General features: G+C 44.5%; 2 protein-coding genes and 1 long non-coding RNA gene across 4 annotated transcripts; 2 read left to right on the top strand and 1 right to left on the bottom strand.

Annotated features, from left to right (window-relative positions):
- Positions 1-419: 419 nt before the first annotated feature.
- Positions 420-3,360, bottom strand: LOC120831295 (E3 ubiquitin-protein ligase TRIM21). Its single transcript, XM_040196667.2, has 2 exons — positions 3,234-3,360; positions 420-2,560 (listed from the first exon to the last, which is right to left on the bottom strand). Exon 2 carries the CDS (start codon positions 2,549-2,551, stop codon positions 863-865), a length of 1,689 nt encoding a protein of 562 aa, XP_040052601.2. The 5' UTR covers positions 2,552-2,560; positions 3,234-3,360; the 3' UTR covers positions 420-862.
- A 987-nt stretch (positions 3,361-4,347) lies between these two features.
- Positions 4,348-5,967, top strand: LOC120831296 (uncharacterized). Its single transcript, XR_013452107.1, has 2 exons — positions 4,348-4,441; positions 5,002-5,967. It is a non-coding gene; the product is annotated as an uncharacterized LOC120831296 (long non-coding RNA).
- Positions 5,968-14,358: 8,391 nt separating this feature from the next.
- Positions 14,359-23,769, top strand: tbx1 (T-box transcription factor 1). 2 transcript variants are annotated; one of them, XM_040196546.2, is made up of 8 exons: positions 14,359-15,176; positions 16,425-16,764; positions 18,664-18,765; positions 19,090-19,261; positions 20,191-20,346; positions 21,367-21,434; positions 21,962-22,062; positions 22,696-23,769. In XM_040196546.2, exons 1-8 carry the CDS (start codon positions 14,834-14,836, stop codon positions 23,076-23,078), a joined length of 1,665 nt encoding a protein of 554 aa, XP_040052480.1. In that variant the 5' UTR covers positions 14,359-14,833; the 3' UTR covers positions 23,079-23,769. The 2 variants fall into 2 exon arrangements, with proteins under 2 accessions (XP_040052480.1, XP_077943721.1); XM_078087595.1 differs by having other exon boundaries at positions 14,375-15,176; positions 19,090-19,313.
- Positions 23,770-26,969: the final 3,200 nt, after the last annotated feature.

Here is a 26,969-nt window from a genome sequence, read left to right as displayed (position 1 = left end):
AAGAGGTCTTTGGTCGGTATTGAGAAGTATTAGACTGTGCCACTCTGGCTGCTTGAACAAAGACCAAACAGGGAGTGAAAGGTAAAACCTCTGAATCAAATATGTCTTTCTGTTTATTTGCCTGCAAGGGAAAAAAATGTCCCAACAGCTACGTGCTCAGCAGACTGAAAAGAATATGTCTTTTTTCTACATACAGGGCAGAGCAGTTCTTATACCTCAGTCCAGACTGGTGGCACCAAAAGAAACGCGCTTACATCCAACACATGTGAACCCACTTGTTGTTACCCTAAAGGAGACTGGACACATCTGGACACATCTGGAGACATCTCATCAGTGTGAGACACTTCAGCTCAATGCTTTCCCACACAACTCCTGCACCTACAATCTATAAACTGTTTGTACAATGAAACATTTCAGGATCAGGAATCAGGAAACATTTATTACCATAATATGTCAGACATACAAGGATGGTGGCGGTTGGTGCGTGACAGCAGACAGTACGACAATAGACAACAAGACAACATTGAAGGGTTACATATATTTTTCCCATTACATTCCACGCTTTAATTACATAATAATCACACAATATGCATTAATATAATATGCCTACACATTTACCGTCCTGTTGCCAACTGACTCACTTCGCTATATATCACACCTGCACCCTCGGCTAATCCAAATAATTAATAATGAACGGTCATTCCATCTTTTCATTATTGAATCCGAAAAAAACTGTAAACATTTAGATTTCTTTTTCATATATCATATTTTATCAATGTAACAATTTATACTATACTATAATCTTTTACTATAGTTTGTGTTCCGGGGCTCCACTCTTTAAATTCGCCATTTTGCAGGAGCTTCAATTGGAGGCGAAACACTTGTGGAAAGGTGTCCAAGCAGAGAGAGAGGACAAGCTACTGCGATTGACAGCAGAGATGATCAGAGGAGCAGAGTTTGTACCATAATTATTAAGACATGGATTGAAGTATGGGTAGAGTTTCTCAGTGAAGCAGCAGCCAGTAAAGGAGTAGATCAGAGCTGCAGCATCAACGTCATAAAAGGAGACCAGACCCTCCTCGTAATCCACAAACACCCCCACCTTCCCGGGCCGGGACTCCAGAGAGAGATCGACTGGAGGGTCATCACAAGCCAAGTACCCGTTCAGTTCATTCACCAAGCGAATGGTCCAGTAGCCGTCCTGGGGAGTCCGTGAGACGTGTCCCTTCCTGTTGATGGACTCTCTCGCCACTCCTAACCACCACTCAGTCTTCCCTTTAACCTGAACCTCGTAGTAAAATCTACCTGAAGAGAAACGCTGCTTTCCTAAGACAATAACACACTGATTAAATCTCTCTGGGTTGTCGGGGAGATTCTTCTTTACATCTCCATGTTTAACTTGTTTTCCATCATGAGACAGGAGGAGGTTAGGATGTGCTGTATCGGGATCGAGTGTCACATCCACTGCAGACTGCTGGACTCTCTTCAGCTCCAGCAGCTTCATCTGTTTACTGAGCATCTCCTGCAGCTGATTCACAGCTCTCACAACAGTCCCCTCATGTGAAGGTGCACTGACTCTGACTCCTGTCCAGTCCTTGGTGGGTAGAGCAGTTTTCAGGGTCTTGAAGCTCTGGAGGAGGTGGAGGTGGTCTTCAGAGTGTGAGAGCTGCTCCACCTCAGTGCTTCTCTTCTTCAGCTCAGAGATCTCCTGTTCCAGATCTTTGATGAAGCCTTCAGCCTGTTTCGCTGTCTTTCTCTGCTTCTCGTCGATACTGTTGATGAGCTCCGCCTGGCTTCTCTCAACAGACTCCTTCAGAGTGCTGAAGACCAGGACACCTTCTGCTACCTGTCTGTTTGCTGCTTCCTCACTGAGCTCCACTGAGTGTTTGATCTCCTGAATCTTCAGTAGTCTCTTCTGGATCATCTGCTGGACTTCAGCCTCAGTCCTTCCAAGCTCTTCCTTCTTCCCTTCATATTCTTCTCTCAGAGGAACAACATCATGGTTCTTGTGGTCTGCAACAGTGCAGAGCATGCAGACACACATCTGGTCGGTCTTACAGTACACCTCCAGCAGTTTATCGTGCTTCGTACACATCCTGCCTTCCAGGTTCTCCACAGGGTCCATCAACTGATGTTTCTTCAGACCTGACGTAGTCAGATGAGGCTCCAGGTGAGCCTCACAGTAGGAGACCAGACACACCAGGCAGGACTTGAGGGCCTTCACTTTGGTTCCAGTGCAGACGTCACAGGGAACTTCTCCTGGTTGGGCAGCTCGTTGCTCTGAGCTGCTGCTGCTGGCTTTCTGCTGAGCTGACAGTCTGAACTGAGCAGCCATCTCAGAGATGAACGTGTTGACCTGCAGCTCAGGTCTGGTGCAGAAAAGCTTTTTACAGTTGGGACAGTTAGGCGGGGCATTAACGTTCCAGTGGCCGGTGATGCAGGCTTTACAGAAGTTGTGTCCACATGGAATGGTGACTGGATGAGTGAACACGTCCAGACAGATGGAGCACAGGAACTGATCTTCAGTCAGCAGACAGCTGGCAGCAGACATATCGACACTCTGAGGACAAGTGTGGAGAAACAAGACTGTTATTACATATCTTTTGATTATTTGTTTTACAAATTCAAACTATGATTAGTAGAACCTTAACTAATTAATTAATAATAACAAATAACACAACTACTGAGCAGAGAACGTTTATGCTGCTCCCTGATAAAAGAAACTTGTTTCTGCTGGAACCTGAACAGAAAAAAATAATATAAACATAATAATATATGTATACATTTCTAAGTTGAGATTTACAGTAAATAGTTTAACAGTGTAAAGGGAATACTGCTGCTAAAAAGCACCATATGTAAAGTGTGCCAGTGCCCAGCACTGGTTTTTATATTTACAACCACTATGACCGACGGTGGCGCTGAACCAAACTTTTACCCTGAGTGGAACTTCCTGTCTGGACGGAGCTGAAGTCTGAAGTCCAACCAGGAAGTAGGTGTGTGTTAGTTAGCTTAAGCTAATGCTATCTGTGACTGGGTTCTGTCTCTCTTTAACTAAGTTACGTCTTTGTGGTTTGGTTTCTACCTCTGATGTTTTATCTCAAATTACACATTTCTACAACTTAATGTTCTTAATTTGATAAAAGCAGACGTCCAACAGTCAGATTGTGGTCTGAACTAAACTCGGAGCACAAGTTTAGTTCATGTATCTAGTCTTTGTAGAGCAGCGTACTCACCAGAGTTTGTCGCAGATCGTTGATGAAAAGCTAGTGGATTTAGTTGTTTCTTTAGAGAGAAACTCATCTGGACTGCAGCTCTGCGTCACTCACACTAAGTTTACTTTCACATTCTCCTCCCCTCAGGAAGGGAGTGTGGAGAAAGTACTCACATCATTCACAGAAGTAGTTGTATCACTAAAAAATAAAATAAAAGTCATGCATTGAAAACATGCTTTTATACCTGATGTTTCTGGATTAATATTCCTGCTGCATTAATGTGTTTGTTTGTATATATATATTCATATTGACGCCGTTTTCTCTTTGTTTGTGTCCCGCACAACCTCAATAACTGAAAATAGAAGGAAATGGTGAAAGGTTTTTTGAAAACTGATGATGTGATAACTCAAATGTAATTGAAATTTACACAAATTTCCCCTTGGGGATTAATACAGTTTATTACCTATCTATCTAAAAGAATGGACAGTTGGGATTTATATTTCTTTTCATTGTTTGTGATAATTCCTTGCTTAACATATCAACGAAAGAAGCTACTAATGATGGTGTGAGCTACTAACTACGCTGCAGAATTGATCCTCAACCAAACAACTGCCGCACTATGATACGAATGTATTAATCGAAATAAGATAACATAAGATATTTCTTCATTAGTCCACAGTGGGGAAATTTACAGGATCTCTGGCAGAATACAGAATACATCTTATTTCCTTGAATTAAAGGCATACAAATATTTGATTCAAGGGAGTGAAAATGATCCGGACAGGGAATTTACCCCATGAATATATTCCAACCATCTGTATTCATGACCATGATGTATGTAGGTCCATTGTTATTTAGTATTTTTTAGGGAAATATTTTGGAATAATTTATTCAAAATAAATTGTCTACTTTTGAGAAACATAACTTTTTATGAGCAACCCTGTCTTCAGCTTCAGCCTGACTTTGAAATGCTTAATTTGATGCAGTGCATAGATTTTTTCCCGACCAATGGAAGATTTTCTATTAGTCACAAAAAAGGCAGCGTTTAAATCAACGATTTCGAGATTGGATGCTTTTCAGAGAGCAGAGAGCAAATGTAAGCAAGAACATACCGATGAACAACCCTCCATTCTAGCGCCGGGGTGCCAAGCTGCTGCAGGCCAGCTGGTATGAGAAGACCCCGACGGAGCTCCACTCCCCTCAGCATCCACGGGCCTCACTTCAACCAGGTGAGCCCAGCTGAAAGCATTCCTTCACAGGGGGAGGGGGGGTTAGAGATTGAGAGGGGAATGGATGGTAGGGGTCCGTCGTCAAAAGGAGGACCCACCACCCACGAAGCTGCCACGCTCTCTGCTCCTCTGAAGGTCCCGTACCTGCTAATTTGCATCAGTAAACAGGGCAGCCGACAACTTCAAAGTGTCAACACCAATGAGGCCTGAAAAGGGAATGGAGCTGTGTTTAACCATGTGTGCAGGTAAAAGCATCTATCAGCAAGTGTGTTTAGCAATTAATAGTAGTGGAGGTTCAATTGGAAACTTATGTGAATTTGTAGTTGGCCGTTTTGGACTCCCGTGATGACCTGCATGCTATTTTAGTGGATTTATAACATTCCCAATAGTTCATTCCTCAAATGTGCAAAGTATTTTCCACACATTTTTGTTTACAGGGAAATACTGGAATGAATAGCATCCACATTGGCTTTCAAAACACACAAAAAAAAGCTGTGTGTTTATCTGTATACAAAAAAATCCATCAATGTGAATGTGTGTATACATGTTTCTTTGCATAGGCCACCACCCACAGAGATGTGTCAGGTAAATATTTGGAAGACGGAGGGGTCTAGTGTCCAGAGAGGACAGATGTAGCTGAAGCTATCCATCCACTCCACGCAGCCATCCGATACGGTCGGAGACACCTGATCCTGCATTAGGCCGCCTGTGAAGCTACGCAGAATCACGCCTCACCCTAAACATCAACTTGAACCGAACGGCCTCCAACCAGATAACTGTGCGCGCGTGTGTGTGTGTGTGTGTGTGGGTGTGTGTGTGTGTGTGAGCAAGGGTCTTCAATTGCATGTGGGCATTAATGTTTGTACGTGTGCGTCAGGTTGGTTAAAAATCACAGAAACTTGAAATGGAAAGTGGAAAACCACAAGTTGAGTAATTGTTTTCGGCCGTATAGTAATTCCTGTATGCTGCCGTGTGTGTGTGTCTGCGTGTGTGTCTTGGGGACGTTGTTGTCATAAGTCACATGACGAGTCACAGGCGATGACGGACTCTTTTCTAGGTGTGTTTTCAACAACAACAGCGCAGACTAAGGGTTAAACCTGGGGGAGGAAATGCAACAAGAATCCGGGTGTGTCAGATCCAATTAAGTGGAAGCTACATTTGACTTGGCACGTATTGATGTATTAATGTCGGCGCCTCATCACGGTATTAAAAGTCCCACCTCCTGCTGTCCGGCTCATGTCTTCTCGCCCAAATGCCCACGTCTCCCCCTGCAGTGCCAGGTGTTCTTACACTAGCAAACCACACAGTGGAGCTACTGCTTTTTCCAAGGCCAGTAGGAAAGAGACACACAGAGACACACACTTACTCTACCGCCTCTGCAGTCAAACATGGTTTAATGTGCTACTAAGCAGGAGAAGCAGTCATTATTCTTTGCAGATGGACGGAGAAACCCTTTGATAAATAGTATGGCAGTTGTTTTAAAATGTGGTTCACTGATTTAAATAAATTACTTTGTGACAAGAAAATCCTAAATTATTATTGAAAAGTTTTGATTATTATTATTGTTATGCTGATAGGTCAGCAATACAGAAGAGCTCCTTTTTTTTATTATTCCTACAAATAAGCGTGTTAAAACTAGTCTCTTTGATTCCCCCGTATGAACAAAGGCTCACAGGTGTTCAATAACGTTCCAAATCATGATGATTCATGGCCAGGTAAGCAAAACTGTTTCAACTTTCAATCAGACAAAAGGGTTAAAGAAAAAAAAAAAAAACCTTTTACGCAAAAGAAAAGAAAGACAACAATGTAGATGAGTCTCCGCCTCAGTCTATGTAAACACGACACGGAATCTAGGACAATGACGTCAGATACGGTAAGAGACGGACTGCAAGCGAAGACATGTTCTAATAAATATCATTACATTCAAGCTGGCTGAAAAATATGCCGGCCTGCAAGACGCACCGTGCGGCTGCAGTCAAGATTAATGAGCTGAGAAATCAGACCCAAACACTGGGGCTATTTTTTATTTTTTTTTCCACTTCCAGTTCGCTCCAACGTTCAGGCCCTCTCCAAGTATAGGCCACATGAGGGGTTGCTCTAACACGCATGACGAGAAGGATTCCTGCCCGTCCGTGCTGCTTGCTTCATCTGTCAGAGGGTCCTTCCGTGTTTTACAGCGTGGGGGAGCACGATAGGGGCCCGCGGAATACCCGCGAATGTAAATAAAGACGTTTAAAAACTGCGCCAGACACAACTGGACCCGAAGAGCACTGGACATTTTAAGTCTCTCTCTGGTTAGAGGGAGTTGTGTCATCAGGACTCACAAAACACCATGAAACAAGTTTCATGATGGTAACAGCTTTTTGCTCATTATTTCTATGGTACCTTTTCATTGCTAAAAACTTTTCTTTTTAATGACATGCTGATTTCTTTTTAATTAAAATAAGGGGAATTTGGAATTTTGTCCATTTAAAAATATCAAAGAAATACATTATTTAAGAATGTAGATGTCACATTGTAGACTGTAGCGTAAATGCAAGGTTAATTTAGACAACTTTTACGAGTAATTTACCGTTTTATTTTCATGTCTTCTCCATGATTTCTTGAATAAAATTAAGTAGTTGGAAATATTCTGGAAGACGTGTGATATTATTTTCTGAAGAACCAATTAAGTTTTATAAATCTCAGAATGCAGCCTTTGTTTAGTGCAACAACAACAATTCTGAAATGATTGTACATATTAGATTATTTGAATCAGAAACCTGGAATGGCAACAAAGAAGCTTTTCAGATGTAATAATAAGGTTGCATGCATCTATGAAAAGCTAAAGTCAAAGCTAAAAATAAAATCCGTACTATACATCAACTTCTAGATATGATGTATATTTAGAGTTTATTTTAAATGAGCCAGAAATATTGTTTGACATTTATTCCATAATACTATTTATGCAAAAAAATGTTTGACTGAAAAAATGCTACTTAATGCCAACAGAAAGGCTCATCAATATTTCCTTGGGTTGTTTTTTTTAAACTGCTCCAGTACAATAGCCGAGGGAACTCTTTCATTATACGAGGACCCTGTAATCTCTGGGCCCTTTGTTTTCCTTCGGCTCTCAAACGTTCCTATAGCCACCTCCGATGCCGGCTAATGGATGCAGATGGAGGAAGTGTTTGACATTATGGACACAGCAGTGCTTGTTTTAGAGTAGCTGGTCATGTGGCCATGCCTTAGCAGGCCACACAGTACCCCTTAATGTGACCCAGACCCCCCCCCGGCCAACTCCAGGGGGTTTCAGGAACTGTCCGCTTTGGGGGAACGGAGTGTCGGTTTAGCCCCCCAGTGAACACAAGTCAACAAGGCTTAATCCCCCCACCACCTAAAGTTACATTTTGGGGTCGACAATTAGCCAGCCGGTTAAATCTCCCCCGCTCCCTGAGCTCGCTGTTTACGCGTCCCAAAATGGCGCGGCGTGCCGGTGCACAGAGCCCGGCGCCGGGACCGCGAGGTGCTTCTTGTGCGCCGGTGCGGCTCAGTGCCGGACCTGCCACATGGTCCCTCATCTTTCACTGTCACCGTGCCGGAGAGGAAGAGATCAAAATAAACAAGTGGTGGCAGGGAGAGCCTGACATGATGAATCGCTGCAATCAGTATCAGGCCGCCCCAGCGCTCGCTCCGATTGGTGGAGGCTGCTTTCCCCCAGATTCTTCAAGTGACTCAGCGACAGGACGCACAGAGCCAGATCTGTGACCTGAAGCCCGGCCTACGATCCGAGGAACGGTTGATGCAAGCAAACCCTCCGCCAGAGGAAGTCTGTAGGTCATTTCTCACTAAGCCACGCTGCGAATGTAAACATCTTCTAAGGCGGGGAAATATTTCCAACATGGACGCCGGGTGTTTGGTGGGCGCTGTGTCCATTATCAACTATCTAGAGAGCCATGCCAACAGGAATGATGGGGGTGCCAAAGACTGGGTTCCAGTCTTTGGTATCAGCTGCATTCTGCACATTGTTTACCTCCAGCGTGACTTCCTGCTTCTTCATCTTGGAAGAGGAGCACAGGAAGGCCCGATAGTTCCCATCAACCCAAATCGGCGGTACGGCCAAACAATATGCCACATTGTGGCTCATTTTCCTGTCTCCTCTGCTGCACATTCGGAGCCAGGGGTGGGGTATCGGCATTCCTCAAGGTCAAATCTCTGCACGCCTCTGATCCCCTAATTTCACTGTTTATAGGGTCGGTGTGGGGGTTTCGCTAATGGACATGTTATCCGCTTCCTGCTGCTGGTAAGAGGCGATCCTGAGCCTGCTGTCACAGAACGAATCGCCACGTTAAAACTCCACTAAACACCCTCAGCGTTTCAAATTGGAGACGCTTTCAGTCGGGGGCCTTTCTTTGAGAAGACTAAAGGGGGGAAAAGGACGATCGGAAGAAACACGATCAGCCGCAGAAAGGTGCTTTTAATGAGTGGCTCGAAAGGAAATATTCACCCAGCCGAGTTTTTTGGAGGAGAAAACATAAACCTTGGCCGTCCGCTGGCATGCCCTTTACCTCTGCTCCCAGTTATTAATTTCTGCTAGTGAAAGTTGTTAATGGGATATGCACTCATGCACTTAAACACACACATGCGCAGTGGGGCCGTTTGTAATGGCCTTTGACTATAGAGGTCTGTGGTTCAAGTTCACAAAGGCTGCAGAGTGAAACGGCCATGGTGGCTGAAGAGGGACAGATGGAACGAGGGCTGCAGGGACGAGAGAAATGGGGGTAGTGGGGGTTGACGGGCATGGGGCAGTGAGGAGGGGGGGGGGTCTCAGCCTCAAGCCCCCCCAACCACCCCCCTTCTTTGCCAGAAACAACAAGCAGACCTTCTCATATTCAAATAAATACCAAGCCAGTGGGGAGCATGGAGGGGCGGTAGATAAGGAGGAGGCAATGGGCGAGGGCCAGACCGGAGGGTGGCTTCTCTGCTACCCCGAAGCCTCTTTAGGCTCGCGGGCCCGGCCCGAGAAGAGCCAAGTGTGGCAGGCACTGACAGATTTATAATGAGCATAGACTCTACCCTTGTATTTAATACCGGGCTTAAGATGTATTAGGGAGACAAAGGCTGCGGATCCTGCTCGGGGGGGAGGAGAAAGGCCTTAATTAATTTCGGTAGATCACGGAGGCCCCGAGCCCACATCATCGGTTCTTTGTGGCAGGAATGCTAGCTATTTAGCGGCGGTCCAATAGGGCCGCGAGGAGAGGCGAGGTGATGACGACTGGGGCCGCCGCGCAACAGATAGGGAAAGGATACCTTTCAAAAGCTAAAAGCATCCCAGTTTTAAGACAAAGACGGGAGGGAAAGAGAAGAAGTGATTTTGAAAAGGGATCTGACTTTAACCCCCCCACCTTTCCAATGTCTCACACACACATTCCAAACAGTTTTGCTCTCTCTCAGTTTTTTCCATGAGAAATTCAACTTGATGAGTACTGATAAGAAAAGAATATTTTGAACTGCAACTGACTGTAAATAAAGAAAAACACACGTGGCCCGTCCAGATGGAATAAAGAAATCACTTTCAATTTGCATGCGCTATTACGAGAGTCTTAATAACAGAAAGTGCTCAGCTAGTTGGATGATAACTTAATGATAACAACAGTGTTGCTTCAGGTGTTGTGGGGCGGAGGGAAGCCGTGTGTCAAGGCTTCATCGGCCAGGCTGCACGGAGGCTGTTGAAGGGCACAGTTGGCAGCTGTCAGGCCTATATTCGTTAACTCAAGACATGCGGAGAGAGAGGACCTTCCTTCCCAAAATAAACAAATAGCATTGGCACACATCTTCCCAGACAACTGCAGAGAGGGGCGTGGGATGGGGGTGTCAAATTGTTCTTTTCTTTATTTTTTATTTCTGATTTCTGCACGTCGGCTGGGACAAAAGGTGGAGTCGACAAACCTCAGAATAAATGAGGAGAAAGAGGAAAACATACAGTATAACATTTCACATTGGGTGTTGTAATGAATAGATTAACTGAGAGGAACCAAATGTCAAAGGAAAAACATTTAATGAAATTGTTTTCATGTAAAAAGCATGCTATTCCCTGCGGTAACTCGTTTGATTTTTTTCAGTGAATAATATTAAGAGATGGAGCCTGCCGCCTGTTTCCCATGTTTTAACAATGTGTGGGAATAAATGGTGGAATTTTGCTCAGAGAGACACAAGGGAATCATGATTTTAACCTTTGGCCATCCATTGTGTTCATTTCCATTGTGTTTTTATGCACATGTCCTTTTTATGAAGACCCCGAAATACAAAGACAGCAGGGCTGAACAGGAAAACCACATTTATATGCCAACAAGGAAATGTGTTTGGGTCCAATTTTTCTTGTATTAAAAAAAAGAAAAAATAGAGAAAGTCCCATGTAACGTTTTACCAGAAGCAAACATTCTAATAAGTCAAATAAATCCCCTATAAAACGTTATTGAAAACATTGCTACCCTAAAGGTAGGTCATTCAAAATCACATGCAAAGACAATGATAGATCTGTAAATGATTTCATTTTGATTTGATGGTATTTGAGTATCTTACATCGCCGTGATGTTTGTATTATCACTGTATCTGTTGAAATGAAATGTAGGATTACTGTCGCCTTTGCACGCGGCTGTCGAAGGAAGATGTGGATCTGCAACCATCTGTACAATGAGAGCACCACGTCCGATCCGTTTGTGCGATCTGGCACGTTCTAAATGCAAATAAATCACGTCGTATGTCCGTGTGCTCATCGGCACATTACAGCGACCCTAATCACCGTTATAGCGATCTTTTATTTATTCACGATGGCGACCAACCAACACCGCGTTAAAAATTCTAAACATCAACAAACCACTGAACGACAGATGAGAGGAATTAAATTGCAAATAGCGTAAACAATATTTAATAACAAATAGACATCGGACACGTATTCATCACTGTGGTAAAATGTTTGGACGTTTTGTGTGGATATTTCATTTCGGGAAAATATATTGATACCTCCTTCTAGCGAAGGAGATAATTAAGGTGTTCACAAATTAAATCAACCGATTAAATTAGACCGCTTTGAGGTAAAACTCAACTCTGGAAATAAAGTGAAAAAAAATGATATTTTATTTTTACTATAGTGGAATATAGTGATTAATATTAATTTATTAATTAATTATGTTATTTAAAGGACATTTTAAGGGTTAATATTCAACGCAGTTCTCTGCAATTTTATGAGGGATCATATAATTAAATAATAAATAAATACAATAGCGTCCAATGGTTTTTAACTGATGCTTTGATATATTTTAGAATATAAAATCTATGTATTTGTCTTAAAAGAAATATTAGCAATAAGATCACTCAATCTTTTTCTCTTCTTTTCTACTTTTCTTATTTCCGTTCATCATAAGGTGTAAATTCAATGTTGACAACGAATCAAACTCATTGCTGAATTTAATTTTCTTCCAAATGTGGAAAGTTTGTATTTGCATTTTTTTGCCTCATGACGACCAACAGCCCGAGGCCCTTCTGCATACCTGCTTCTCTGCGTACATTTCCGAAAGCCCCGCGGAGACAGGGGGGAGAGAGGGGGAGAGCGGGGGAGAGCGGGGGGAGAGGGGGACGCCCCGCGCCGAGCCCTCCGCTGTCAGCGGTCAACTGATCGCTTCCTCTCCCTCTTATTCGGGGATTTACACCAATATTTACAGAGCATGGGGTTTTATAGGCCTCGGTCCCCGCTGCTCCATTCACGCGACATGGATGTGGAAATCTTCCGCTTTGTGTAGAATGACCCGTGATTTATTATCTGTTAAGTTACGTGGGTGAATAATGTTATAAGTCAAGCTCATTAAATTAAAGATTGGTGAAATAAATACCTCCACAACACGAGCATGAAAATGTCAAAAGGAGATCCGGATGCTGTGCGTCGGAGGAGCAAGAGGGAGAGAATAAGTAAGACCCCGCGTCAACGAGGCCTCACGAATATGGGCCACTGACAATTTGAATAATACATAAATAACAGGCGAACCAGCCTCGACATCCACGAGATCTGTGGCATTTCTGAGACGTGAGTGGGAGGTTTATTTATGTTTTTCTGTTTTGATTTGGTGATTTGCCATCGTGCAGCAACAGGACCACACGGGCCTGATGGAAAGAAGCCTCGGAAGACCAAGTGCATCCACGGGGTCCTTGTGTCGCAGAATGGGTGTCAAAATGTGTCACTGACACACAAATAAACAAATAGAGTCAGACCGATTGGTTTTCTATTTCTATCAATATGCGTTTATGGATTTAAGTGCGTAAAAGCCCGCGGCTATAGTGGCACGAGGAGCCATCTTTCCCTTAATTGCTTTCCCCTTTGAATTATTTTTTTTTTATAAGAATGTTCTACTAGAAATTCATATCCAACTTTCCAATGCAATCAACTGTAAAAGTAAGTCAGCAACATGACTGCAATATTACAAAACGCATGGCAACGTCCTTCTGTGTGGATTCGCGGACGGTGTTCTGTCCCCCCGCATGTGTCCTCGGATCACTGAGGGCTAGTTTGCTCATTTTGGTGTCACGTCAAATGTGACTATAAATTCTCCAGGATAGGATCTTGTAAAGAGATTACAAATAAGATAAATCATGTCCTTTAGAAGCATAAATAATACAACTATTGTAAAGCTGCTTGTATTCTATACAATTTATCGTTAAGATGAAGTAACACACTTATTAAATGGAGTTAAAAATCGGCTGGTTGTTTGTTAGGATTTCTTTTTTTTTCGTTTAATTTTGCGCCTATAGAAGTCAGTGGGATTGTGTCCATAACAGTGTTGAATGGCTCCGCTGCTGAGGCCTTCGAGCGAATCCCAACACGGTCTCTTCCCATTCTGATCCGCTCCTGTATTTTGTCTGTTAGCACCTGAGTATTTACAAAGGACGCTTCCGACTTGGCAATGATGAAGTGAGTCGGTATCGATGGCATCATATCTGATTTAAAAGAAGACCTGCAGTCAGAGGGCGTCAGGTTTACGCTGACTTTGACTGGGCCAGGATTTCCTATACAAAGTATAATATATATATGTATACTGCGCAGAGGCTTAATCTATCCAGCCATCTCTCATGCCACTATCGGTTCACCCACAGAACATATCTATATTGACAGATGTACCTCTGTCTTTATTTATTTATCCACATATCCGAATACATATCCAACTCCATCGCCTGTATCCACGTATCCATATCATACCATATGTAACAATCTGTCTAACCACCCATATACATCCATCCATTTGCCCTCAACAACATTGCAGCAGTAAACCATTGCAGTAGTTTATTTACGCTGTCGGCCTCCCATGGAGAAACATTCAAAACAAATAGCCTTGGGTTAATCCACTAACTGCTTCATCCCGTTGATGCCTTCGCGCGTAATTCAATGACCCCGGTGTAAATTAGACTATCCGGTCGCCCTGCGCAGTGCAGCTCCCACAAAACGCAGCTTTGGTTGGCGCACATTAAAAGCTGGACCTCGATAAGCTGAGAGGCAACAAGGCGATAGTGGATGCGCACGGCGCAGAGGTCAAGTCCAGCTTGGGTCTGAAGTGCCACGTGTGTTAGAATGACCTGTGTTTACTGAGTGCACCGAAGGCGGTATGCCTGCGTCTTTCTGAGTCTAGAAAGCTGTATATACCCTACCCCTTGAATATCTATTTAGTAAAGTACTAAACCATTTTTTTTTGCTTGACTGCATTTCATCCATATGTTCTTATCTGCTTGAATTGGAAGAATATTCATGCGTGATGAGCAACTGGGGGAAAGCCCGCCGCATTGATACCGAATGAACTGCAGGCATTTACTTCCCCTTCCTCTTTGTTTTTACCAGCAACGTTTGAAGGAAATCTACATTTCCAGAGTGAACTCTTGCGTAAAAGACTCGCACTGCAGTCCCCGGTGTGACTCGGGCCGGGAGCAGCTCTGCGTGGGCTTCCGACAGCTGAAATATGCAAACGCGTACGGGCCCATAAGTTACTGCGAGAGGAGCGCACTTTGAATCCGGACGTTGCAACGACGATGGAATTGGATTCAAACGACTGACACGATGTCTTATTGAAATAAAACATCCAGCACTGACGCCCCCCCCCTCTGCTAGTGCGGCGGGGAGGGCGTGGATCTCGCTCACTTTTGGGCATTCTCGTAGCAGTAGTCGCTTCTCCTCGATGCAAGACCCAGGATGGCACCACCCCGCCGCCGACCAGAGGCAAAAGGGGGGTAGGGGGGGGGGGTGAAGAAGCTCTGTCGCGCAATTCCTCGAGGATGAACTGGCGATGATTTGGCGCCGGGACGTGTTTGGATCTGAGTCCGGAGAGAAGTTCGCACTTTGACTATAAGCCGCGGAAACGCTCTGAAAAGTGTTTTATGCCCCCAGACGGAGCGCCGGTGGCGGATCGTGAAAGCGCCGCTTTGGGCGCATGTTCCTCTCCGTTGTTGTGCGGAGCCTCCACCTTGCTTTTCTGTGGCGGTCGGAAAGCGGAGGCGTTGGGAAGGGACTTTTTCGCGAGTCGGTCCCTTATGCTTATGGACGACGGCGGTCCTCTCTCTCCGAAGGCAAACGCGTTCCGTATCGCCTCTCTGGTTTCGGTAGCGGAGCGAGCAGGAAACGCGGCGTTTGACAAACACAGCACCGGCCTGGACGAGCCAGACCTGCGCAACCACAGTTCCTCCAACATGCACTACAGCACTGTCACCCGGGAAATGGAAGGTAAACCCTATGGCGTTGCACTATAGCACGCAGTGTACACGTCTCTGGAATCTGCTCGGTTTAATACAAATAAAACACACACACACACACACACACATATATATATTAGCGCTGCTTTACATTTGTGAATGAAATGATTGCAAAATAAATTTTAAAAAAAATTAAAAAATCCGACACAGTTGGCCAACTATAAAAAAATGGAGGCAAATTAAATCATAGTATAATTACTATCAAGGAGAAGTCTGGTGAGAAGTCGGAATGGAAACAAAGTTTACTATTTTAAAAAAACAGATAGGAAAAGTTGTGTAGAGGATTATATTTATTAAAAACAAACCCAAGAGAAGGAGGGTTTGCGAGGGCACCCTGTGCGTCATGGTAGAAACAGACCATAATGATAATATCCAGGTCGGCGATGAGCTGTACAATCCATTCGATTGATCGATGTGTCCAACGACGAGGAAGCAACAAGTCAACCTGCTGCTTGTTTGTTCATGCAAAATCAAGTTGTGTTTACAGTGCGACTCGTTTACGCTCCACTCGGCCGGCCAGATCCTCTATTGTTTGCAAACGGGGGTGATGTGGGCGATACCCCCCCATCCAAAAAGTTAAATGGGTGCCGGAAAGCCTATTAAAAAGGGGCGCACTTCTCTGTCACTCACGTCTCGTCCCAGGGCGAGGAAAAGGCGCATTACCTGCAGTTCCTTATCTAAATAGAAATAAGAACCGGTTTTATCGCAAAGGGGAGGCCGCCCCCCCCCCCCCTCCCCCTGTGTCAGATAAGAGAGGAGACTGGGTTGCAGTGTGACACACTGCAGCAGCGCACAGCAGAGGCCGCTCCGAGCGCACCCGATCCAAAGCGAGAACGCACTCACTCACTGGCGCGCACGCACGCACGCACGCACGCGAGGCTTGTTTGCGGCTAGTTGAGCGATTCTACGCGAGCACTGCAGCTTGGGCTGGAGACATTTAGTAACGTTTTCGCACGGTCGCCGTTTTAGATCAGGCAGACTATGTAGCGCGCGCGGGCAGCGGATCCGCACGCAGGGATTATCGAGCAGCCCGGACGGAAACCTTCAGACCGACACCTCCACCTGGAGATCGCCGAATCCCGCCGGCGCGTTTGCCTGCCCGCGTTCTGATCGACTCAAAAGCGCGCGGCGTACTGAGTAAATCCAGTGTTTTTGGGGATGATTTCAGCCATATCCAGTCCGTGGCTGACGCAGCTGTCCCATTTTTGCGATGTTGCAGCCTTCACGACGAGCAGCCTGAACAGCCTGAACACGCCGGGGGGCTACCACCTCTCTCCGTCCCCCGGGGACCCCTACAGCCAACATGAGCCCCACTTCGAGCCCTGCCCGGCGGCCCAGCACAACTACAGCTACCCGGGATCTAACCCGGGCCAGGCCCCGTCGAGCGACGGCGGGACTCCCAACTGCTCGTCGTCGTCCGCCAACTCCACGCCGAACGGCAAAACTATAGTGAAGAAGAACCCCAAAGTGGCCAACATTAACGTGCAGCTGGAGATGAAGGCTTTATGGGACGAGTTCAATCAGCTGGGCACGGAGATGATCGTCACCAAGGCCGGCAGGTGAGCACTGATAACACACTGCAAAACGAGTGGATTTATGGTTAAATACTAAAGAGTAGAGAATCTTTATAGTGCCAAACAATATAGATGTGTGCATGCTGCTGACTTAAATCAGATATGCAATAATCATATATTGGATTTAGTTGTGAATTCTTTTAACGCAACGGAAAATTACCAATACGTCCAAATGAGGATAAAGGAGTTTGATAAAAATATAGCAAATTTATTCTTCTTTCGGAGTTCACACTGTCCCATTTTTCTCACTATTTGCAGTTCAAATGTTGTTTTTCTTAATTTAAGCTCCATATTTAAGGCCCAGACTGCCCAAACTGTATAACATTATACAAGTAAACAGAAATCCACGTTTTGCACACTATACTAAATATGTCGGATTAATTCAAGGAATGAACGCGTTCGGCTTCAATACGTATAATGCGCTGCTGGTGATCTTTAAAGACGAGGTCAAGCACATGGAGGCTTGCATGTGTGCTGCTATAGAATCAGCTGTAAACAGCGTGCTGGTGTGCAGCGTTTTATCCACCCAATGAGAATAACTGCGGCTCTCAGCTGGTTTCCTTCACCCCGTCAGGCTCAATTTTACGCGCCGCTCGTTAAATGGAACATTGTGGCCTTTTATCTATGGAAGTGTTTGCGTGTGTTTGAGCAGAGATCCGCTCCCGTGCATGCACAGTGCGGTTACCTGTTTACCATTCCCTCATTATAGGAGCATCTGTGTGCTTCCCTCCTTATAACAAAACACACACATATATATGCATTAATAGATTGCACAGATACACACAGATGCATTAGAAAAAAACAACAGATTATGAGCACGTAAAGATATCTGATGTTCAATTTTGGCCTAATTTTACTTTAGAAAGAGGTTAAATCCGAACGTATAGTTGGTTATATTGCGTGCTTATAATCAACAGCAACGATTTGACCTCTGACACCTGGGGAAAGCCCATCAAACGTCACCCTATTAGAATCGTGTCATTTTCAAACAGTCACGTCTCCAAATGTCGTCCTGAGTTTTCCCCTATAATCTATGAGACAATTGTTTTAATCCCACTGGTGAGGGCCGCGTCCCCCCATAACCGACCCCCCCTCCCGCCTCAGCGCTGTCTAACAAGAGAAAGGGGATCTGCAGCGGGGCACTTTAGGAGCTCCTTCAGCCTCACCTAGCCACGACACTGACGCTAATTGAGCGTCGGTTTTAAGATCCCTCTCACTGACTTTGCGTATTACTCAATTTACCACCGGTGGTCTTGGATGTGCCCCCCTAAGGGACCTGCAGGTAGAATCCAAGAGACCAATAATGAATAGAGGTAATTGCCTCTAATTTGATCTTGTATTTTATATATATATGTGTGTGTCTGTGTGTGTGTGTGCTTGTGTGTGTGTGTGTTTGCAGGATATTTTCATTTCCCTCCCTGATAAAAAAAAATATAAGTTTCGAAACTCGCCTCGACTTTATTGCCACACCTCGTATTTGTCCAAATAACGCCCATACGCGCGCGTAAGTGTTTCCACTACGTCTGGGATGTGTGTATTGGCCTCCGTGTGTCTGGAAGTCGTCAAAACAGCAGAAGAGAAGTTAAAGCGTCTTGTGAGAAGTCCTACAATTCGAGTAGAAAAAGGAAACAAACCCGATTGTCCATTCGGATGCGGGCAGAGTTTTAGCACGGCCTGGATCGCTTCAGCTCGGGACAGATTTAAGCTCCGCAAAGGCCTGGAGCAGCTCGTCTCTCCGCAAACACGCTTGGAAACATTTTATGAATAATACTTTGGCAACATCATTTGTTGGCTCCCCTGGCGAAATTCAAATAGCAATATCAGCCATTTAAAGCCTATTTATTTAACGTTTTTTTGTTTCTCGTTTTTTTTTGTCTTAACCAGGAGAATGTTTCCAACTTTTCAAGTGAAGATATTTGGGATGGATCCCATGGCTGACTACATGCTCCTGATGGACTTCCTGCCAGTAGACGACAAACGTTACAGGTGACTTTCTCACACAAGTCTGTCGCTTCGTAAAAATAACGTGGAGGCAACTCATATTTTTTTGAATTTCAAATTAAATAAGAAGAAATTACAAACGCATAAATAGCCTCAGATCAATCAATATCAATAGTTCACAGTTGGCATATCCACGGCTGAAATGCGTGGATAACTATTACGCTGACGTTGGACACGGTCATATGTTATTGTAGCGTCTTTACGTCGCTTCGCGCGTCGATGCGTGAGGTGACTTTTGTTGTTGAAAATAAAATCGGAGAGTTCGAATCTTTTTTTTTTCTTCTCCTAACGACCCTTCTTTCCGGTCAGGTATGCCTTCCACAGCTCGTCGTGGCTGGTCGCCGGTAAGGCGGACCCCGCCACGCCGGGCAGGGTCCACTACCACCCGGACTCTCCGGCCAAAGGCGCGCAGTGGATGAAGCAGATCGTCTCTTTTGATAAACTGAAACTCACCAACAACCTGCTGGATGACAACGGACATGTGAGTGCACAACTGGACTGCATGAAACAGAAACTACAAAACACGTATCACGGTGTGTGTAATAGTATAACCTAATTTTACCGTATAGACCAAAGGCTTAAAAAACACTGAATAACTGAGTTTTTTTTAAATTTAGCATAGATGAGAGCCGCATTACTTTTAACGACACCTCAAAACACACAGCTGGGACTGCATTAAACTCATAATTCACAGTCCAAATGCAACATTATCATTGGATTAACGGCATATAGTGTTCGCCCTCATTTGACACATTCAAGCACTTTGAGTGTTAAAAACTTTTGATTTTTCTTTTCACCACTCGTCGGATTTAGCCGGTAGCCTATTTTCTACCCACAAAGATGGCACCGCACATCAGGGTTTACTCCAAGAATAACGGCGGGGAAGTGGAACATTTCACCACTGGAGAAACGTTTAAGCCCTTTACGCCTCTGTCAGGGTGTTTATGTCATTGCATAGTAACGATAAAGAAAACGAGAGATCTTTGAGTTCTGGGCTGTATTTCTAGAAAATATTGAAACGTTTGAAGCGATGTCTGCTGGGTGGAAATGGGGGTAAATTTGAGATTTTATGCTTTTAAATGAGTATTGTGCTGCAGGTGCATGGTTTTTACATGTAAACCTTGTGGATTAATATTCCCAATTGTCTGCACAATACACCAAGTAAGTGAACTCTGCGCGTAATGCCGAATTACCAAATTCATGGATAACATTCTAATATTTAGCAAATGAGCTCATCGTTAGGTTTAGAGTGGCTCGGTTGTTGTTAAAACCATAATACATATTTTACTCTATCTGATTTGTAACCCCGAAATAAAACTATTCCGGTGGAACATGTCCGACTATTGGAGCGGAGGCCTCCAGCTCATCCTGGCATCATACATGTGCTGATAAACCCTCTGCTTTGTACAGATCATCCTAAACTCCATGCACCGCTACCAGCCCAGGTTCCACGTGGTGTACGTGGACCCCCGCAAGGACAGCGAGAAGTATGCCGAGGAGAACTACAAAACATTTGTGTTCGAGGAAACGCGCTTCACGGCGGTCACGGCGTACCAGAACCACCGGGTGAGAACGCGCACGAGCCTCGCGGCGGGCCGTGGGTGTGTATGTACCGTATGTACCGTATGTGGGATGCAGCCTGATTCCATAGATTGTGACATAAATGAGACATTTTTGTTCAAGTATTATTGGTACAGTGATTCCATGATAAAACTGTGATATTTCCAATATGAGTTTATAACAAGGTTACTTCAACTCAATTGTTATTATTATTAAAACTGTGCAAACAGATGAGGAATTCATTGACAGTTATGTCGTGTTGGTCGCGTTTTGTGCGTAAATGTCGCCGTTGCTCTTGGCGCAGAGCGCGCGGCCGCTGCTTCTCCTTCCAGACTCGGCGCCCCTTTAAACTGACACATGTGGTTGAATTCCGCCGTTATTCGAGAGAAACGTTAGAAATATTACAATGCGGTTCATCTTTCCAATTCAGAATGTGCGCAATAGTCGGTGCGTCGTTGCGTCGTTATTATGCACGATGGCCAGTTTAGTGAATGAAGTGATTACTGCTAGAACAGTTATACTGTAGTTGGATGTTCCGGAAAGCATTGTTACATTTGAAGCCCTGATACTGTGTTACCGTTGGTGGGTTATTTATGGACTACACAACGTGACTCAATGGAGAGACGTTATATCAATTAGTATGAAGTTCATTTAAAAAAGTTGTTAAATGATGACGATGATAAATGGAGCCTCTAAATTGTGAACACTTAGTGCGGCTGTGCCTGTATAGGAATCTATCCTGGACACGATGCAGCTTCTAAATGTTACATATGAGGTCAGACATGCAGCCCACAATATTATCTGACAGTAAAAGGAGTAATAATAACGTGATAATCTCCCCCTTAACGGCAGATTTGAACCATTTACTGGACATTTTTGCGTGACATTTTTTACGACGGAGTGGATTTTCCATCTACATTGTCAGCCCGTCAGGCCACTCAATCCCTGCTGTAATTTGTAATGGAACTCAGATATAACGACCTGTGGAAATGGAAATGGCATTTGATGATGTGCTCTGGGTTTCAGATCACGCAGCTGAAGATAGCCAGCAATCCCTTCGCAAAGGGCTTCAGGGACTGCGATCCAGAGGACTGGTGAGCGTTTACACTCAAACAATGCGGTCGCTGGCATGTTTCCACACGACATAAAAAAATGCTCAACAGGCCCAGAGAGCTTTTACGATGCGTGTCACATAGGTGCCGTAATGAGTAGAGATTGCCTCATGAAAAACACGAGTTCCATGAAGTTCTGGAATTGCTGGTTGCTGTTTGGTCGTGAATCGACTCACGCTTTCCTGTCACTGACAAATGACAAAACACTCGGAACAGTAACAATAGAATGAACCACAACTATCTGGTATGCAGACTCCGTGCGGGTGCATTAAAATGCAGATAATCCAGCTGTGTGAACGTCTTTGTCCTTCTTCTTAAGCGCATTAACTGAAGCCATCACACTGAGGTATATGGGAGGTTCTGATTAACTTGGGCGCCCGACAAAGTGCAAATGCTTTTTACATGCAACGGTGTGAACTGTTAATATGAGCATGTATCATTTTAATAGAAAATGTGCGTTTGACATCCATTAAATGAGCATGTAACTGAATCCATTCTCCCTGCTCCAGGCCCAGGAATCACAGACCAGGCTCTCTGCCAATAATGAGTGCCTTTGCCAGAACAAGAAACCCAATGTCATCTCCTCCTCAGCAGAACGGCACAGAAAAAGGTCCGCAGCTCACTCTCTGTTCCATTTCACAACTGATGCCTGCTATCAAACATGAAACAACATAATCACATTCACTTATTCAGCCTTTAGAGGAAATGTTTAACGTCCAACCATTTTCTGTTAGATTGGCCATTAGGAAAATACATAAAATACGTGTCCTCCCACGTGGAAATGTAGCATGTCACTGACAGCAGCTTGATTTTCTTAACATGATGTTTAAAGCGATTTGTTCCACGAATGCATGAGAAGGAATTGAATGACCAAGTTATATTTTAAGCTCCCATTTGGAATGTATTCTGCAGTAATTTTAGTTACAGGCATCATTTTATTTCATTATAATTTCAGATCTTAATACTGCCAACTTCTATCTGTGATCTAAACACTGCTTAAGCCCGGCACATAATACAATAAATAATGCTAATTTCATTTCACAAAGAGGCGGCAGTTGTGAAAAGATTATATATATATATATGACACGGTGCAAATTTACCGGCTCCAACCCCAAAACCCGTGCATCAGTGTGAGCAGTCAGTGCAGAACTAAACACACACACACACACACACACACTGAAAATATACACGACTGGGTACATATTGACGAGTCCTCACTGTTCTCATGTCTCTTCCTGCACAGAGGACAGCCGGCGGGAGTACGAGCGGGACCCCGGCGGCACGCCCATGCACGCCGACCCGGCTCACCAACTGATGTCCCGGGTCCTCAGCCCCGCCTTGCCCGTCCCAGGAGGCCTCCACGGCGTCTCCCTCACGAGCGGCCGACCGAGCCCCCCCCACGACCTCCGCCCTGACCCCCACGGCCTGCCTCCGGATACCCTGCACCACCACCCTTATAAGTACCCCACCACCTACGAACACTACCTGGGAGCCAAGACCCGGCCGTCACCCTATCCTTTACCCGGCATCAGAGGACACACGTACCACCACCACATGAACCCAGCCACAGCCAACATGTACTCAGCCACCAGCGGCCCCTCTAACTATGACTACGGGCCCAGATAATGACTGGCGTCCGTCAGGGCTAACGGCGCTCACTGTTGGAATGGAAACAGGCAGGAAAGGCAACATAGTCCTGTCAGCTGACGGCTTACGCAACCTGCCGGCTGCGTTCACGGGCTGAAACTCTGCTGGATAAACCCTGCCGTATTTATTTAAAGGATTTTTTTTTTTTTTTTTTGCCGTGAAGCACGGGCAACCTGCTCCGAGTCCCTGAAGAGGTCTTCTGTGACTTTCGAACCCAAATGGCAATAGTTTCCCCCGCTTACCTGAGCGGTGTAGATATTGAGCCGACAGAGGAGACAGGAGGGACCTCTCGTTAACCAAGACAATACTTTTGATCACAGACTGGAAGTGAATTCTTTTTTTTTTTGTTTTGTGTTGGATGCACTTTTTGATTTGCCTTGTTTTTATTGCTTTAAAAAAAGCCATATGTTATATAGTTCATCTACCTTCTAGGTAGACGAGATGTTTGCATGTTGAGCTCATCAGAGGGGGTGTCGAACACACCCAAATGTTTTTGTTTGAGGAAGAAAAAAAAAGAAAAAACAAGACTTTGAAACGGTCGGAAAATCTTGAGCCGCTCTGAGAAGCTTGTACCACGGCACTGACTTGCAGCAATTCAAAGTAAATAAATGAAGCAGAATGTTCTGTATCTGTAACAAAAACATTAAATTCTTGTAATTCATAAAGAAAACCGTCTTTGAGGAGAACTTCCATTCAAAGCTCTGGCTGGTGTCGCACTGTTGAAGGGGGGAGGGCTACAAAAAAAAAAAAGCTTACCTCACTGATAGGATTGTTCTGGATTCTGCAACTAGATTTACGCTGTTGAATTGGGTTTAGGTGTCTGTTGCTGTTGCAGCATCAGAAGTCAGGACCCGGAGACAGTAAACAACTGACTGGTTCAAATGTCGGTCTGCAACTGGTTCTCTGAAGAAAGAATACACACGTATGAATTCACTCATTGACCTACTTCCTACTTCTAGATTTGCCTGGTTTTAATAAACCGTTCAAAGTAGCTCCAATTACAGAGTGCAAAATTGTTCACGTCTTTCACTGATCAATTAATAGAATCTGCAGCACGGGGTCACTTAAACTGTTAAACTGAAGGACTTGGAAAATAATTCAGTAAAAAAAAAAGAAAGAAAACTTGAAATAAACATGTCATAGGTATTGTACAAACGATTTTGTTGAAAAATACATATTTCAGGAATTTGTGTGTTAAACCACTGAAATGAAAATAAACCCAGGTCATTGTTTTCATACAAGCTGAAAAGTAAGCACTTCTTACATTTCCTCTCACCGCAAAAGGACATCATTGGTCACATTTAATGGGACAGTTCGGTGATATTTTAAGAACGTCACCGTCTCCTATCTGTGCAGCCATTTCCATCTCCTGTTTGAAGTCCTATGAGGAATGCTTTGTTGTCAATGGTGGGGGGGGGTCAGGGGGGGCGGGGGGTCTGTTTTGGGATTTGTGCCTGTCACTATGCAAAGGGAAACATACCCCAGTGATTCATTTCAATAATGTATTTTTTCTCCTTGAACTCAGCTGCCTGTGAGTGGAGAGTCGGGAAAAGGAAGCCTCGGGGCGGCTGACCTCTGACTCTTTAATGGCTTGTAAACGTGTCAAAGGTTAAATAATGTTTCCACTCATTTAAACGCGGACTAATTGGCATTTTTGTTTCTGTATGTTTGTTCCGGCGAGAACTAAAGGGAAAAATACATACGCAACATAAAAATATTAACGACGTCAGCTGACAAGTGTGTCGCCGTTTTGCCTCAACCTTTCCAGCGGGGTTCCAAACAGTGCGCATTTCCAATATGTCCGCACGCACGTGCCCCGTTTCCTCTCCCTGTCCAGTCTGCTCAGGAAGCCGCCTGGCGGGCACCGACGCCGGCCTGCAGGTGCCGGAGCCCAGAAACAGCCCGAGAAGACACCGGGCTTCTGCGTGCACGGGCGGGCTCAGTGGGGGGTACGGGGGGGGGGGGGGGGGGGGCGGCATCACGCATGGAGGACAGGGTCAAAAAGGCGGACGTGCGGACTAATTATAGGCGTCGCAATACAAGCGGAAACATTGATGAAGCCGCTAATGCGCGTGCTGGTTTAGTCGAGGTAAAACAGCGCGCGCGCGCGCGCCTGTGGCTACACGAGGCCAAGTGGACCATCGGTTGTATTTATGAATCATTTCATTCTGCTGCTCCCGACCAGCTCATTGTTATGAACCCCATCGTTTCCACACGTAGAATTCGGTCAAAAGGTATGTTGCTTAAAAAAAAAAAACGCTGTGTTACGCTCTCTATGCCGGGCATAAAACCAGTCATGTGACTTCTGGTGCAAAAGAATAAAAAAACAAAGTATTTTGCAGTGAGGTAACATTAAGATGCCCGTGCAACTAGTAATACTCAGCACAAGAAAAATAAACTTAATGTACCAAAAGGAAGAAGTCAGTATTTAAAAAAAAGCATGTCACTGATGATAATGTAAATATGTGATATAATGTTATATCATAACATCATAAACAGGGAGTCATTAAGCTGTTTTTCAGTGTTGATTTTTTTGGTGCACCTAATTCTAATGGCTTATATATCTTGTTGTAAGACAAGATACGTAGATTTTTTTGTTGTAGATTTTATACACTCATTTTCCAAGTGAAATATGAATCTACTGTGTACTATAACATAAGCAAAATAAATGACAAAATATGCCTCTGAAATGAAGTGTGAAGTACTATGATTGAGTATATTTAACGCAACAAGTAGATTTACGTACAGTACTTTAGAAAAATCCCCACTGCAATGAAGACACAGCCTTTTCATTTCCTCTCATCACCTGCACCATTAACGGTTGTCCCATAAAACCCCTATCCAGCAATGAAAATGTTCTTCATATGGCGCTCTCTTAATAAATGGCGTCCCTGGTGTTGTATGCATCAGTCCGGGGGGGACGAGTAACTGCCCTGTGCAGATGGAAGGGACGTGAAAGTAACGGCCTTTAGACATAAGTAACAACGGGGATATTCTGCGCCTCAATAACGCTTTGTTTTACTGACTTTAGATCTTTTTAAAGATATAGTTATATAGAGATTACAAATACTTTGATCCTTACAAACACAAGCGAAGTGATTTCTTTCAAAATGGTGATCAGAGAAACTGCACCCGCTGGAGGATGTACAATGAATTGCACCTCAATACCATTTATTGTCAGTATGATGCCTGTTGGGGCAAATACTTCCAACATTACATTTCTCCACATGCACCTTAATAGGCCATGGCATGCTTTCAACAGGCCTGGGCCGTGTTTGAGTATTTCAACGTATCCTTCATTTAACACCAAGGAAAAGAGACGCTTGTTAAAGGCCGGTTACATTGATGTGCCCAAATGTCTCAGGCTCCGAGAGAAATGATGCCACGGACTCTGGAGTGAAGTATGAGGAGACAGCGGATGGATGATAATGCAACCTGAGGCATCATTTGACACTCAGCCGCATCTGGAACATCTGCTGTGACAGGCCTATTGGGGTTCTGATTCCTTCGCTCCGTGTGTGTGTGTGTGTGTGTACATTAAAGCCGCCGAGCCCCGCCTCCCCGCCTGCAGTATGTGGGGACAGTTATGTAAAAAAGCCGGGTTAACCAATCGGAGTCCGGCCCCGAAACAACAGAGCATGTGTTTCATATTTTGGCCTGATACAAAAAGGTACTACAGTTTATGGCGCGCACGAGGTTGCTGACAGACATTTTATGCAGAACATCAAAACAAATCGACTCCAACGGGCAAGAGGCTTTTTGCGTTTGCACACTTAATAGATTAAACCCATTCATTCAGAAATTTCCCTCAATTGATTCTTTTTAATCAATTATGTTCCCTAAATAATAATAAGTCGGTGTTACGAGCAT

Source organism: Gasterosteus aculeatus, chromosome 13 (assembly GCF_964276395.1).
Source record: "Gasterosteus aculeatus chromosome 13, fGasAcu3.hap1.1, whole genome shotgun sequence".
NCBI lineage: Eukaryota > Metazoa > Chordata > Actinopteri > Perciformes > Gasterosteidae > Gasterosteus > Gasterosteus aculeatus.
Note: the sequence above shows the minus strand (reverse complement) of the source record. Positions and strands in the feature narration are given on the sequence as shown.